The sequence below is a fragment of the Malus sylvestris genome, chromosome 13 (genome assembly GCF_916048215.2).
Source record: "Malus sylvestris chromosome 13, drMalSylv7.2, whole genome shotgun sequence".
NCBI classification, from domain to species: domain Eukaryota; kingdom Viridiplantae; phylum Streptophyta; class Magnoliopsida; order Rosales; family Rosaceae; genus Malus; species Malus sylvestris.
In genome coordinates this window covers 6,374,051-6,386,038 of record NC_062272.1, presented here as the reverse complement: position 1 = coordinate 6,386,038, position 11,988 = coordinate 6,374,051, and the positions used below count along the sequence as shown (strand labels likewise).

General features: G+C 37.7%; 2 protein-coding genes across 4 annotated transcripts; both read right to left on the bottom strand.

Annotated features, from left to right (window-relative positions):
• Positions 1 to 1,973: 1,973 nt before the first annotated feature.
• LOC126597546 (protein trichome birefringence-like 2) lies at positions 1,974 to 4,815 on the bottom strand. Its single transcript, XM_050264346.1, has 5 exons — positions 3,696 to 4,815; positions 3,203 to 3,395; positions 2,923 to 3,113; positions 2,659 to 2,817; positions 1,974 to 2,498 (listed from the first exon to the last, which is right to left on the bottom strand). The coding sequence occupies exons 1-5, from the start codon at positions 4,595 to 4,597 to the stop codon at positions 2,156 to 2,158; spliced, it is 1,788 nt and encodes a 595-aa protein (XP_050120303.1). The 5' UTR covers positions 4,598 to 4,815; the 3' UTR covers positions 1,974 to 2,155.
• A 1,909-nt stretch (positions 4,816 to 6,724) lies between these two features.
• Positions 6,725 to 11,626, bottom strand: LOC126597545 (protein NSP-INTERACTING KINASE 3-like). Of its 3 annotated transcripts, none has more exons than XM_050264344.1 (11): positions 10,801 to 11,626; positions 10,456 to 10,588; positions 10,265 to 10,336; positions 10,002 to 10,145; positions 9,821 to 9,892; positions 9,650 to 9,709; positions 9,468 to 9,562; positions 9,244 to 9,387; positions 8,357 to 8,698; positions 7,631 to 8,022; positions 6,725 to 7,245 (listed from the first exon to the last, which is right to left on the bottom strand). In XM_050264344.1, exons 1-11 carry the CDS (start codon positions 10,922 to 10,924, stop codon positions 6,928 to 6,930), a joined length of 1,896 nt encoding a protein of 631 aa, XP_050120301.1. In that variant the 5' UTR covers positions 10,925 to 11,626; the 3' UTR covers positions 6,725 to 6,927. The 3 variants fall into 3 exon arrangements, with proteins under 3 accessions (XP_050120301.1, XP_050120302.1, XP_050120300.1); XM_050264345.1 differs by having other exon boundaries at positions 8,357 to 8,701; positions 9,244 to 9,381; XM_050264343.1 differs by having other exon boundaries at positions 8,357 to 8,701; positions 10,801 to 11,625.
• Positions 11,627 to 11,988: the final 362 nt, after the last annotated feature.

Sequence of the window (11,988 nt, the reverse complement as noted above, 5' to 3'; positions counted from 1 at the left end):
AATAATTAGAAAAGTAATGCACTAAAAAAGGTAGTTTAGCTGCCTTTTTAATGTTTCTCTTACACTAATAATCCTGTGAGATTTCATAATTTTCAACAAGTCCCTCGTCGTAAATTTTTCCATATGCAGTCTGAGGAACCAGAAAAATGTTTGTGTTCTGCAGAACTGCATGGACATTAGGTGAAAGGGCAAGATGGTAATCTGGTGAGACTTTTTCTGTTTACTTTTGATGGTGAAATTTTTAAAGGGAGTTTTAACGAAAAACTCTTGGTATTGTTCACTTTAATAAAAAATCACATTTTTACATTAAAAAGTCATTCTTGATATTATTCACTTTACCATTTATTTTAAGGAAAACTAATGAAAAGGGTTTGAAAACTTTGAGTTTTAATGATAAAGACAAAATAAAGGGTAAAGTGAATAGTACCAGGATTGACTTTTTAGTGTAAGAATGTGGTTTTTCGTTAAAGTGAACAGTACCAGGTGCTTTTCGTTAAAGTTCCCTTTATTTTATCTTTATCATTAAAACTCAAAATTTTCAAATCTTTTTCATTAGTTATTCTTTTTTTTCAAAGTAAAAGCATGTGGCATAATTTTTTACGTTAGTGGAGGAGTAGATGGGTTGTCAAGTTTTCAACTACAGAGCATATCCCTCACTTGCTGATCAAGTATTTAAAGCCAATAGTCAGCGGGTTAATCTCTCCACTGATTTTAAGACCCCATTATCCAAAAAATGGGGCTTAAAAGCATTGGACATGGAGTGAGGATTTGCCTCAAACTCCTCCAAGACTCAAAAAGTTAGTCTGAGCTCAGTCAATGGCTGCTGCAACTACACCAAGTGCAATTATCATACATACTGATCATATGATCTGGAGGTAGCAGAGGTTTGGGCTCGTGCTTAGCGAACCGGCAAGTCACAAATCGGCAACGGACTCAGTCATGAGTCCCTATGGCTCTCTTTTTTGTTCTGTAATGTTTATATAAGTTCCAGTATGAAATGTAATAAAACAAGTGTCGGTAGTATTTTGAGCAGACGGTTAGCACTCTTCTGTTTATCTGTTCATCTGCTGCAAAATGAGTAACACCTTTGGTTTTACTCCCTTCTTGTGAATGTACGTGTTGGAATTTATTTTTCTTATGGTGTGATGATAAATTTTATTTATTAGTTATGCAGAAATTGGAAAAATGGTAGATATTATTTGTTTTCTTTTTTTGGCGCTTTATCTCGCTTCTTAAGTCTGCTTCCTGCTTACATGGCCAGTCGATGACATCAGTTCAATATTGCAAAGTAAATCGTATTGTCTCCCTTTTCATACTAATTAGTTAGTAATGAGCAGAACAGATGCACTGGAATGCCCATTGCATGACTGTATTCTTAACTCTACAGTTTAGCTCGTTTGCATTTTGTATGTGAATATCATCCCATATATAGTTTAGTTCTTCAACCTAATCAAAACCATAATCTTTCATTTTGTATGGTATATTGGGAGAAGCTAATCTATGTATAATTATATATCAAATCAATTTATCAATCATGCGGTGAAGGTAATTTTCATCTTTGTTTATGTAGACACGGTGAAGTGTATATTTGTTAAGAGATTGTGCTCATTTTGTGTGTGGCTTGTGTTCTAGTGAAACATTGAAGGACAAGTGCATCCTTGTTTAAAGAAAGTTATTAGAGAAGATGCAGCATGCAATGTGCTACAAGATTTAGAGCTCCACTCAAAACCTGGAGTATATGATGATTCAAGCATTTAAGGCGTCTCGGGTGCTCAATTCATACATCCGGCACGATGGAGATTTTTGTGCTAAAATCGTCTACTTTTGTTGTCAAATATTAGATCAGGAATTTACATTTACACAAGGACAAAGCATGTTCATAGTCCGTGTACTCATTCACAAAGTTTCACTTTCATTCATGCATTCTTTATTTCGATTGTATTGAATCGAATTTTGTCCCTGTAATTTGCAAATTGTTCCAATTTGAGAAAATTCATTAAACTTTTGTTGATCAAATTTTGTGTACAAGAAAAAAGGAAAAGAAGAAAAGTGATGACCAATATCAGCATGTAAAAGGCTACTTAAGAAACTCTCACAGTACACAAAATTAAGCCGATACGATTAAAGAATACCAAACGATTGCATACAAATTTCTTCAGTTTTTGCGTGATCCCCATCCGGCCTTCAAAAGAGCGGCGTATAGCAATTCATTCCAAGCATCTGGAACTCCAGGCAAGCACCAATGGCTGCAATCCTGAGACCTCTCAGCCGTAATTTGTTCTTCTACTGTCTTGTATTTCATTCTGTAAATGGAAGGGTGTCCGTCTTTTCGGTAATCGGTAAGCCTACTTATGTTTAAATAAATCACCGGAGATTTCATTTCTTTAAGTACATGCTCTAGAGCTCTCATCTTTGAAGGGTAATTCGCTAAATAAGTTTCGTTAAAGATTGGCTCCGTTTCTTCGTGGCACTGTCCGCCTGAGTTCCATTGCCCTCCGCTACAACCAAATTAAACAGTTCCATTTTCATTGAAATCTAAACAAATATAAACTTCCTGAAAGGAGCAAAATGGGATTCCTCCAACAACAACAACAACATTCAAAAGTTTGAGACCGATATAGAGGTGAGTCAAAGTGACGAGAAAACATCGTCCGATACCTGAAATGGGTAACTGAATATCCTCTGAAGAAAACCTGAGTCCGGTTGACATCAATATACTTGTCAACCCATCTGGCCCAAGTGGTGAGAGCCCTCTTGTATGCTTCAAGAACCTTGAGTCTTGGATGCACATGATTGCCTTCTTGGTAGTAATCTTCTCTGTGAAACCACCAAATGCAAAAATGAGATAAATCAGTCTAGTGACATAGTAGTTTGATTGGTAGCACACTGCAAGGGATTTAGAAAGCAAACAACGGTGCGCACCCTCGAGATGTTTTTTCATGAGTCCACCAGTGTCCAGTGTTAAAAACTATGACATCGGCATCATGGTACATTGAAGTTGTCCGGTCCATCAAATCCAACCTTAATGTCTCAAACGTACCGTTTTTACTCGTGAATGATGATTCCCTAACAAGGAATGGAGAAACAACGAAATCCACTGAACAATTATAATCCTGCAAGTGCAGCAATAGCATGGATGATTAGAGATTTTCATTCCAAATATTGATTTTTTTTAGAACATACAAAGATGTACGACACTTGCCTCAAATCTGAATGCGTAAACGCCCTTCTTTTTAAATTCCTTCTTCCCAGAAATCTCATGAACTCTTTTCTTGTTTCGAATGACATGACGAAGAATACAAACCAGAGATTCCCACATGTTCCTATTCAGCGAATCCCCCACAAAAACCAACCGCTTTCCCCTCAACCTCATCAGAAAATCAGTGGCATTCAGACTGAGGATCACATTAGTAAGAAACAAAGGCATGAGAAGAAGATTTACATGGCAGAAGTTCAAGGACCGCTACATATAAATGCTAGAGCACTTTCCTTTTAGAAGAATCGATATTCTAAACTACTCTAAACTACGAGTAAAAGAGGACTTAGGTGCACGGGTGGCGGGCACACTGCCCAGGCCAACGAGCATAACTCACATATTCAATGTTAGAGCACTTCTTTAAAAACACAAAATTCAGTAAGTTTGTTTTTAGGCTCAAAAACACAAAATTCATCAAGAAATTGAAGATGGATTTTACCTTGGGATGTCACATTCATTTGGCTGCCATTTCCATTTTATAAAAGCATTGTCTGGCCTCCCATTGAAGTGACAATTAAAATCCCTATCAATGTATGGGCAAGAACCTCCAGGATAATATGGCTTTGAATCATCTCTCACCCACCTACCATTAAAAATATCACATTTCCGATACAAATCAGTCTGCATTTTCCCCATTTGAGAATCATAGTCAGCGATTTTCACAGTCGAATTTCCTCGATGAGCTGCCTTCCAAGCCCTTTTCTTCTTCACAATTTTGGCAACATTACCATCCACACTACTAGAATTCCTTGAAAAACTACCTTCAACTGCCTTCTCTGCATGCATATCTTCCTTCCCAGACAGGCTAAGATTCCCATTAACCCTCCCTTCCTCACCATGCAAGCTTCCATTTTTCGAAACCTCAGAGGAGTTTCCCAAATGGGCAATCTCCAAACCAGTTCCTCCCCCATTGGAATTCAAAAAGTTACCTTTTTCAGCAATTGCTGACCCCTTCTCACTGTTTTTCTGCTTACCCATTTCTCCTCCAACCCCAAGGCTTCCATCTTTACCCTCCTCTGTAAAATTCCCCAAATGGGGCTTCTCCAAAACAGTAAAATTTTGCTTCCCAGCAACTATTGACTCATTTGCTTCATGCGTTTTGTCCACAAAATCCTGCGTTTCTGAACTGCTGGAAAAGGAGAAAGGCCATGAAACAGAAGAAGAATTCAAACTGTAAAACCCTTGAATCGAAGTTTCCGCTGCAGGAGTCTTCAAGAAGTCTGTAACAAAGAGTACACCGAGTACAATCACTGAAACTCCAATTCCTAAACCAAACCCAGAAATAACCTTTCTTCTGGGTGAATAAAACTGCTCGGGAAATGCAGGCTTCTTCCAAACCATGGCTGAAAGACAATGCAGAGGATCTACTGCAAATGCGAGTGAAATGTGAATTTCGTTTGCATGATCAGGAGAGGAGATAAGCAAGACGAAGCGTGGAATGGCATCCTTTCATTTATGAAAATATGGAAGAAAAAATACACAAAATTAAATAAAAAAGATAAACGACAGATATGGGAGCGGTGCGTAGAAAAGCAGAGTGCTGGAACAATAAGGGCTGCTTCTGCTCTTTGGCGTGGAGAGAGAGAGCGACAGCAATAAAATACAATTACAAAGATACCCGTCGACATCTAATTTCGTAGACGTAAATACCCTTCATTTTGTCCTCAATTTACATCCGAATCTGGAGGTGTATCGTATAAGTTGTGGGCAGATTAGTCATTTTGGAAAGGGTTTCGGAGTAAATAAAACGCGTCATTAATGTACGAAGCGAAAGGGTAGCTTTGGGGGAAGTGCTTTTGAAATTTTGAGTTTTCTTGTATTAACTGCCGAATGACACATATAGGATTGTTCCCGCCGACACATACGAGAACACGTGGCGGAGTTCTGAGGCCCATGGAACATTGATAGCGATTGCCGTTCACTCCATCCGTTGGGATTGTGACGCGTGGTGGTGGCGTCTTTGGGAAGCTGTGCGTCGATGACTGTGATGTCTTCCAGGTGGCTGGAGCACGCTGCACCCGAAACACAGAAACAAGGTTTGTCTGCATGGATTGCATCATTGCAATGCTCCAAGATTCGTACCAGTCCAACGTTATTCTTGTTCGTTAAATAAAGTATTTAATTTTTCGTTTTTCTAATTAACGACAAGTAATGGAAACAGTTTAATGAAACCCCAAAACCCTAATTTTTTTTCAAAAAAATTAACAAAAAAACATATTGAGAGGAAATTACTTGTTCAACATTTAATATAGCAACGCACGGTTAAGAGAAAATACTGTTTGAAAACCTAAAATATGACTTTTACTGTGCCTAAAATATTACATTTAAGGATCAAAACATATCGTTACTTATGTACCAACAAGAAAACATTACAAATACACAAGTTTTAGTTTAGAGAAATGTTATTGACATATTGAGCAATCATTATGCACTTCTTCCTTATAAAAGTGTACTATAACAAGCGCATTACGAATTTTTCAGGCTCTCGATAGTAACTTCGTTAATTAATGAGTGTTTAAGAGTAACCGTATGTATAAATAATATACATACCAGAAAATATGTGTACATAATATATTTAGCTAGCAAAATGAAAAAGGAGCAAAGTGAAAAATAAGGTTTTGGATGAGTCTTCTGCCTCTTTGCTGTTTCTTTTGCAAAGGAGGAGTTGCTTTGATAAGAAAAGCTCGACAACTGTGGGAAGAAAGGGATACTGAATTACTGATACATTTTACTCAACCTATGTAAATTATGGGTTGGAATTTGGAACTCATTGGCCCAAGGGCTTTTACTTGCTAGGCTATGGCACAATTGTCCTTTGGGTCATTCTTCTGCATAATTCGTTTGGGAGTAGGATCTTCTCTCATATTAATCTCCTTCTCCTTTACTCCTTTTTTGACTTGAATGTTTACGTTTAAATCGTGTTAACATCTTGTATTGATTTTTTTTATATGGAGAGAAAGAGAAACAAGAAAGTGTAAGAGGAGGGGTCGGGGGAGGAGAGAGGGAATTAGGAGGAAAGAGAATCCTAGTCCATTGGTTTGAAAATCTTGGATACCATCTCTTACAATCGGAAGAATGACTATCCATGCCACTGTGATAGTATTCCAAGAGAAATGTTAAGGGGACTCTAAAAAATGAGAGTCTCCATGAACTCTCTGTTAACTCATAGTTTAACGTATAAGATAATGTGCCAAAAAACATAGACGGAAGAAGAGTCCATGAAAAGTTCCAATTTTGAAAAAAGCTCATTAGCATTTCTCATCTTCCAATTTAATAAGGCACTACCACGTGAGAGAAGTGAAACAACATTACGTTATTGATTTAACATACTAAGTAACACGGGCCTACATGAACCCAAAGAAACAACTGAAAAGCCTGCTATGGTTTTCTGTTTTATGAATCTCAAATATTAATAAAACTAGAACAAAAGCAAGTACATACAAATTTCTGAAATAACTCCAAAATCTCTTTGACAGAAACCTCAATCAACTCAATTGATTTTCCAACAAAGAAAAAGAAAAAGCGATAAAAAAAAAAGCAGCTTTTACATGGACTTTTCTTTCTCATTTTTACAGATGAATACAATCACATATTTCTGATATTTCAAACTTAAATTAACTTAATGAAGAGGGGAGGTATAGTATACAGGGGAAAATTTGGAAAAAAGGTTGTCACCTAGGGCCAGAAAGCTCCATAGCTTCCACCACAAGTGAAGATTCTTCTATAAAATCTGAATATCTTTGACGCGGGTGTTCACACGACCGGAACCTCGGTGTCTCCACCTTCTGCGAGGCCTCCCATTTCTCGGCTAAGCCATCACCTTCCAACATCTTTAATACTTCTGACATTTTTGGTCGGTACAAGGGATTAAATTGAGTACATAACAAGGCAACCTGAACCATTTCTTCCAGTTCAACCCTGTCGATATTCCCCTTCAGATCCTTATCCACCATGAGATTTAGCTTTCCCTCCTGATGGAGCTTCTTCACCTGCATTTGTGTTGCACAACCATGTGAGTTGTTGAAAGACATTTTTCTTTGTAGTGCATGGTATTTTCTCACACATATATCAGCAGTGAAAAAACCAACTCTGCGTTAATGCAGTTATGCAAGTAACACATTAATATTTCATGTAACAAGCCAAGTTTCTTGACACTTCTAGCAACGCTCTAAGGATCACATGTATGTACCATCAGGACAGAAACAGGAGGGAACGCCAACGGCCATGTGTTAATACGTGGTTTGAAAGGGAGAGAGAGTGTTACCCAATCAAGCATTACATTGAGATCACAGTTATTTCATACATGCAATTAGGTAAATCTTACATATGAGCATGCATGTCTGTGTGAGAGAGCGAAAGGGAGAGATAGCGTACCCAATCAAGCATTACACCCTTCTGGTTTGCAACTCGTCCAAAGTCCAAAGCCTTTTGACCTGTGATTAACTCCAGGAGTAAGATCCCAAACCCAAACACATCAGTTTTATCTGATGACTGACCAGTTGACAAGTATTCTGGAGCGATGTGACCAACAGTGCCGCGGACAGCTGTGGTCACATGAGATTCTCTGTGATCCAAAAGCTTTGCCAACCCAAAATCTCCAACAACTGCCTCGAAGTCTTCATCGAGCAAAATGTTTGCGGCTTTAACATCACGGTGGATAATTCTTGGGTCACACTGCTCATGCAAATAAACCAAACCCCTGGCTGTACCTAAGGCTATTCTCTTTCGCCTTGCCCAGTCTAGAGCTGGTCGACCATGTATATGATCTGGGGAAAAACACACAGAATGCAAAAAAGGGATTTAGCAACAGTCGTATGTCAGATTTGAATATTGTCAACTTAGCGCTACAAGAATACTCTCAAATTGAACAGATAACAAGGAACACAAATGGTTGCGATCAATGAAATGCTGGACAATAATAAATGGTTTATATTAGTTGAATCATTATCAACATGTTAGGTTGAATAAAGTAATTTTTTATATCGTTTTGCAGCTTAGTTTTGGAAGTACCGGGCGTTGGACTGGAGATGAGATTATAGGAGGCTAGGTTCTGATTAGAGGGTGACATAACAGCAAGCAGAATTAAAACAACATGCTAACCTCTTAATCGAGAGGCTACACTTCCGTTAGGCATAAAAGGGTAAACAAGAAGTCTTTCGTTCTCGGTTGAACAGAACCCGCAAAGCCTCAGAAGATTCCGATGGATAGCCAAACTAATCATCTCAACCTCTGTTTGAAATTGGATCTCACCACCAGTGGTGCTGTAGTCCTTCAGCCTTTTAACTGCAACCAGAGTCCCGTCGCTCAAGCTTCCTTTGTATACAATCCCAAAACCACCCCTACCTAGAATGTTCTTTGAGTTGAAATGGTCTGTTGCTGCCCAGAGCTCCTTAAATGTATACCTCTTCAAATGCCCCAAGCACACTTCTGGGTCATACTGATCTGCTGCACAATCCACCAAATTAAGAATTCATGGATTATCGTTGGCGGGGAAAAAGAGTATCACTGGTTGCATGAAACAATATCAAGAAATTCTCAAAGTACAATTCAAATCCTAAGGGTTCACCGAAAGAGAAGGTTCAACGACTCGAAACACTTTCCTAAGATTACCTAACTACAAAAGGAAAGGGTTATTCATGATTTAGATTTTAGTCATGTATTGAGAATCTTATTATTATGATTATTATTATTATTATCTCCTATTACCATCATGTGCTAACAATCTTTATATGACCAAATTGACTCTTGCGTTTTTTACGTACAAAATATTTTTTGTTGTGTTTGGATAGAAAAATTTGAAGAGAGAACAAGCCCTTGGATTTGGAATTTTCTGAACTATTCATTTCTAATGAATGTTACCACATTTTACCAAAATATCAAAAGCTGAAATCTGAAAGATTACTGATTGAAACATTCACACACTCAGACTTGCACCATTATTAAAGAGTTGGGGCAGTGTGGCCCTTAAGGTAAGTAATAAAACTTACCATTGACATCGAAGAATATCTGCTGGTTGTGTCTATATCGCAGCCAAACAAGTAACCCAATAATTATTATGACACCAAAGGCAGCACTGAAGCTTGCACCGAGGACAATAGTCATGTGGTGGCGTTTTGTTCCAGAGTCTGATTCTAAGAAAGCAAAATTCATGAATCACCAGTGTCACAAGGAAGACTAAAGGAAGGAACATAAACCAAACGTGCAAATATACCTTTTAGAGCATCAGGTGGGAAGGATAGTGGCTCTGGAAAGACTGCAGAACAGTTCTCAGACTTTACTCCACAAATTAAAGGGTTTCCAACAATTCTGAAGTGAAAAGAAAATAAGACTGAGAAAGGAACCAAACTCTACGAGTAACTACACATTAGTGGATCGAAAAACAATATAGCTCACTTGAAAGTTCGTGCGGATATTTTTGGCAAGGAACCGCTCAAATTGTTAAAAGAAAGGTCCCTACAGAAATGTTCATTGAAATTATCAACAAACAAAACTCGACTTATAGGTTTTCCCATTCATACTGCAAAAAAAAAGTAGAACACACAAAAGAAGGGGGAAAAGACATACACAAGAGTGAGACCTTCAACTGCGGATAGAGACTCGGGGAAGGGTCCTGTAAGGCTGTTGTTGTTTAACCGCCTGTCTTGCTCGAAAAACAAGAGAAAAAGGTGTAAGCATTAGCTAAATTCACGTGGTTATCGAATCTCAAAATGTTTAAAAGAGGTAATAAGATGATTTTGAAACTTACAAATAATTCAGGTTCTTTAGGTTGCCCAACGAATCTGGTATGTCACCATTGAAATTATTATTGGAGAGGTCAAGTGTCTGAAGCTTCTCCAAATTCCCAATTGAAGCAGGAATTGGACCCGAAATCTCATTGTTTTGAAGCAACCTGCAAAAGTAAAACAGTCGCGTTTGTTCAAATCAAAACACTTCTGCAACACAATATCAATTCACATTCAAATTTCACAGGAGCAAATAAAAAACGACATGAAGGAGGTGCAAACTTACACAGATTGCAAGTTACTGAGGTTTCCAATCGCCGGAGATAAGATACCGGACAAGCTCTGGCTAGGCAATCCCCTAAACACAAAAAATAAGAATCATTTACCGAGAAAATAATTCATCAAATAGGCAAATAGTAAAGAAAACTCTGAATTTTTTTTTTTTTTTTGTAGCCATAAATATCCGGAAGAACTTACAGAGCAGATACATAGCCATCAGGAGTACAAGTAACCATCCTCCAGCTGCAGGGATCTACAGAGTTACTATCCCAGTTCTCCAAAACGTTATGTGGGTCACGTAGATCGCTTTTAATGGCCGCCAATGCTTCAACTGTGAACATTTCCAAAACCAAGATAAAAGGGTTATTTTCTGCAGGAATTTTCTTTTCCATTTTCTTGTTTAAAAAAAAAAAAAAAAAAAGCAAATCCTAGGCTGCACCCAATTGAGACAATGCAATAGTGAGAGCATTAACTGAACAAATTGAGGAAAAAAAAATATATGGTGTTTTCCTCTTAAAATATTAATGAAAAAATTAAATGAACCTTCATAATTTACACCAGTAGGAGAAAGAGTTGCAGAAGCAGCCTCCACCAGTGCCAAAACAAGTAAACCCAATTTCCACAACGTGAAAGTGCTTCTTCCCATGTTGTCTTTTTCTCTCCTCATTCAACTTTCTTTGTGCTAATTAGAGCAAGAAGCAGCTTTTATTCAAAAGCACCACAACCACCAAAAGCACTAGCCATTATCCAATTGCCTTATCCAGAATATGCAGCAGTTTCACAATCAGAATCCTAGAAAGCAAACCCCACTGCTCTTTCCGGCTTTTCACTTCCAGAAAAAGTCAGTGTCTTTGTGGATGAAACTTGAAGGAAACAAAAATCCAATTGCTAAAATCACTTTCCCAGAAAGCACTTTGCTCGGAAACGGAAATCCGAATCAAACTAAGGAGAATGCGCACCGTATGAGCTGAGACAAGCAGCAAAAGGGAGAGAATTTTCTCGAGAAACAAACAGATACAAGCCTGGATATATGGGATCCTAGAGATCTGAAAGTAGTGGGTTTGATTTTCTATAAGTTTTGGGCGATCCCCATAAATTCCATGTGGGCTGTGTTGTTGGTTTGTAGGCGTGCTCAGTCCTTCCTTTGTGATTCCTGCAATACCACTACCACCACCACCACCATTATCTTGGTTTACAAGGAGTGAAGGAGTGAGAGTGAATTTCCATTCAAAGAGTGAAAAGGAGCGTGAAATGAAACTCACTCACCCACACCAGAAAAAACCAAACACGCAAGGGCCAATGCAAGGGGCCAAACTCGAGACACAGATACAGATACCAACAGAACCCATCAACTAAAAAAGAAAATTTGTGCCTTTTTAAAAAGAAGGAAAAACAAAAGGGCAGTGAAAAATAGGGTTTTTGATTATTTGGGAGGGAAACAACTTGGTAGGGATGAATGAGTGGGGTTGCTATTGACACCGAAGTAATTTGTGACTTCTTCTACTAGAATTTTAACGAAAAGTTTTCGGTAATGTTTATTTTAAATAAAAATTATATTTTTATATTAAAAAATCAATCTTAATACTATTTACTTTACTCTTTATTTTGTCATTATCGTTAAAACTCAAAGTTTTCAAATTCTTTTTATTAGTTTTCTTTTCTTTTATATGTACTTTTGATCGTAAACGTTATTTTTTTTAAGTGTTTAAATTAAAAACGTTAAAATTTTAA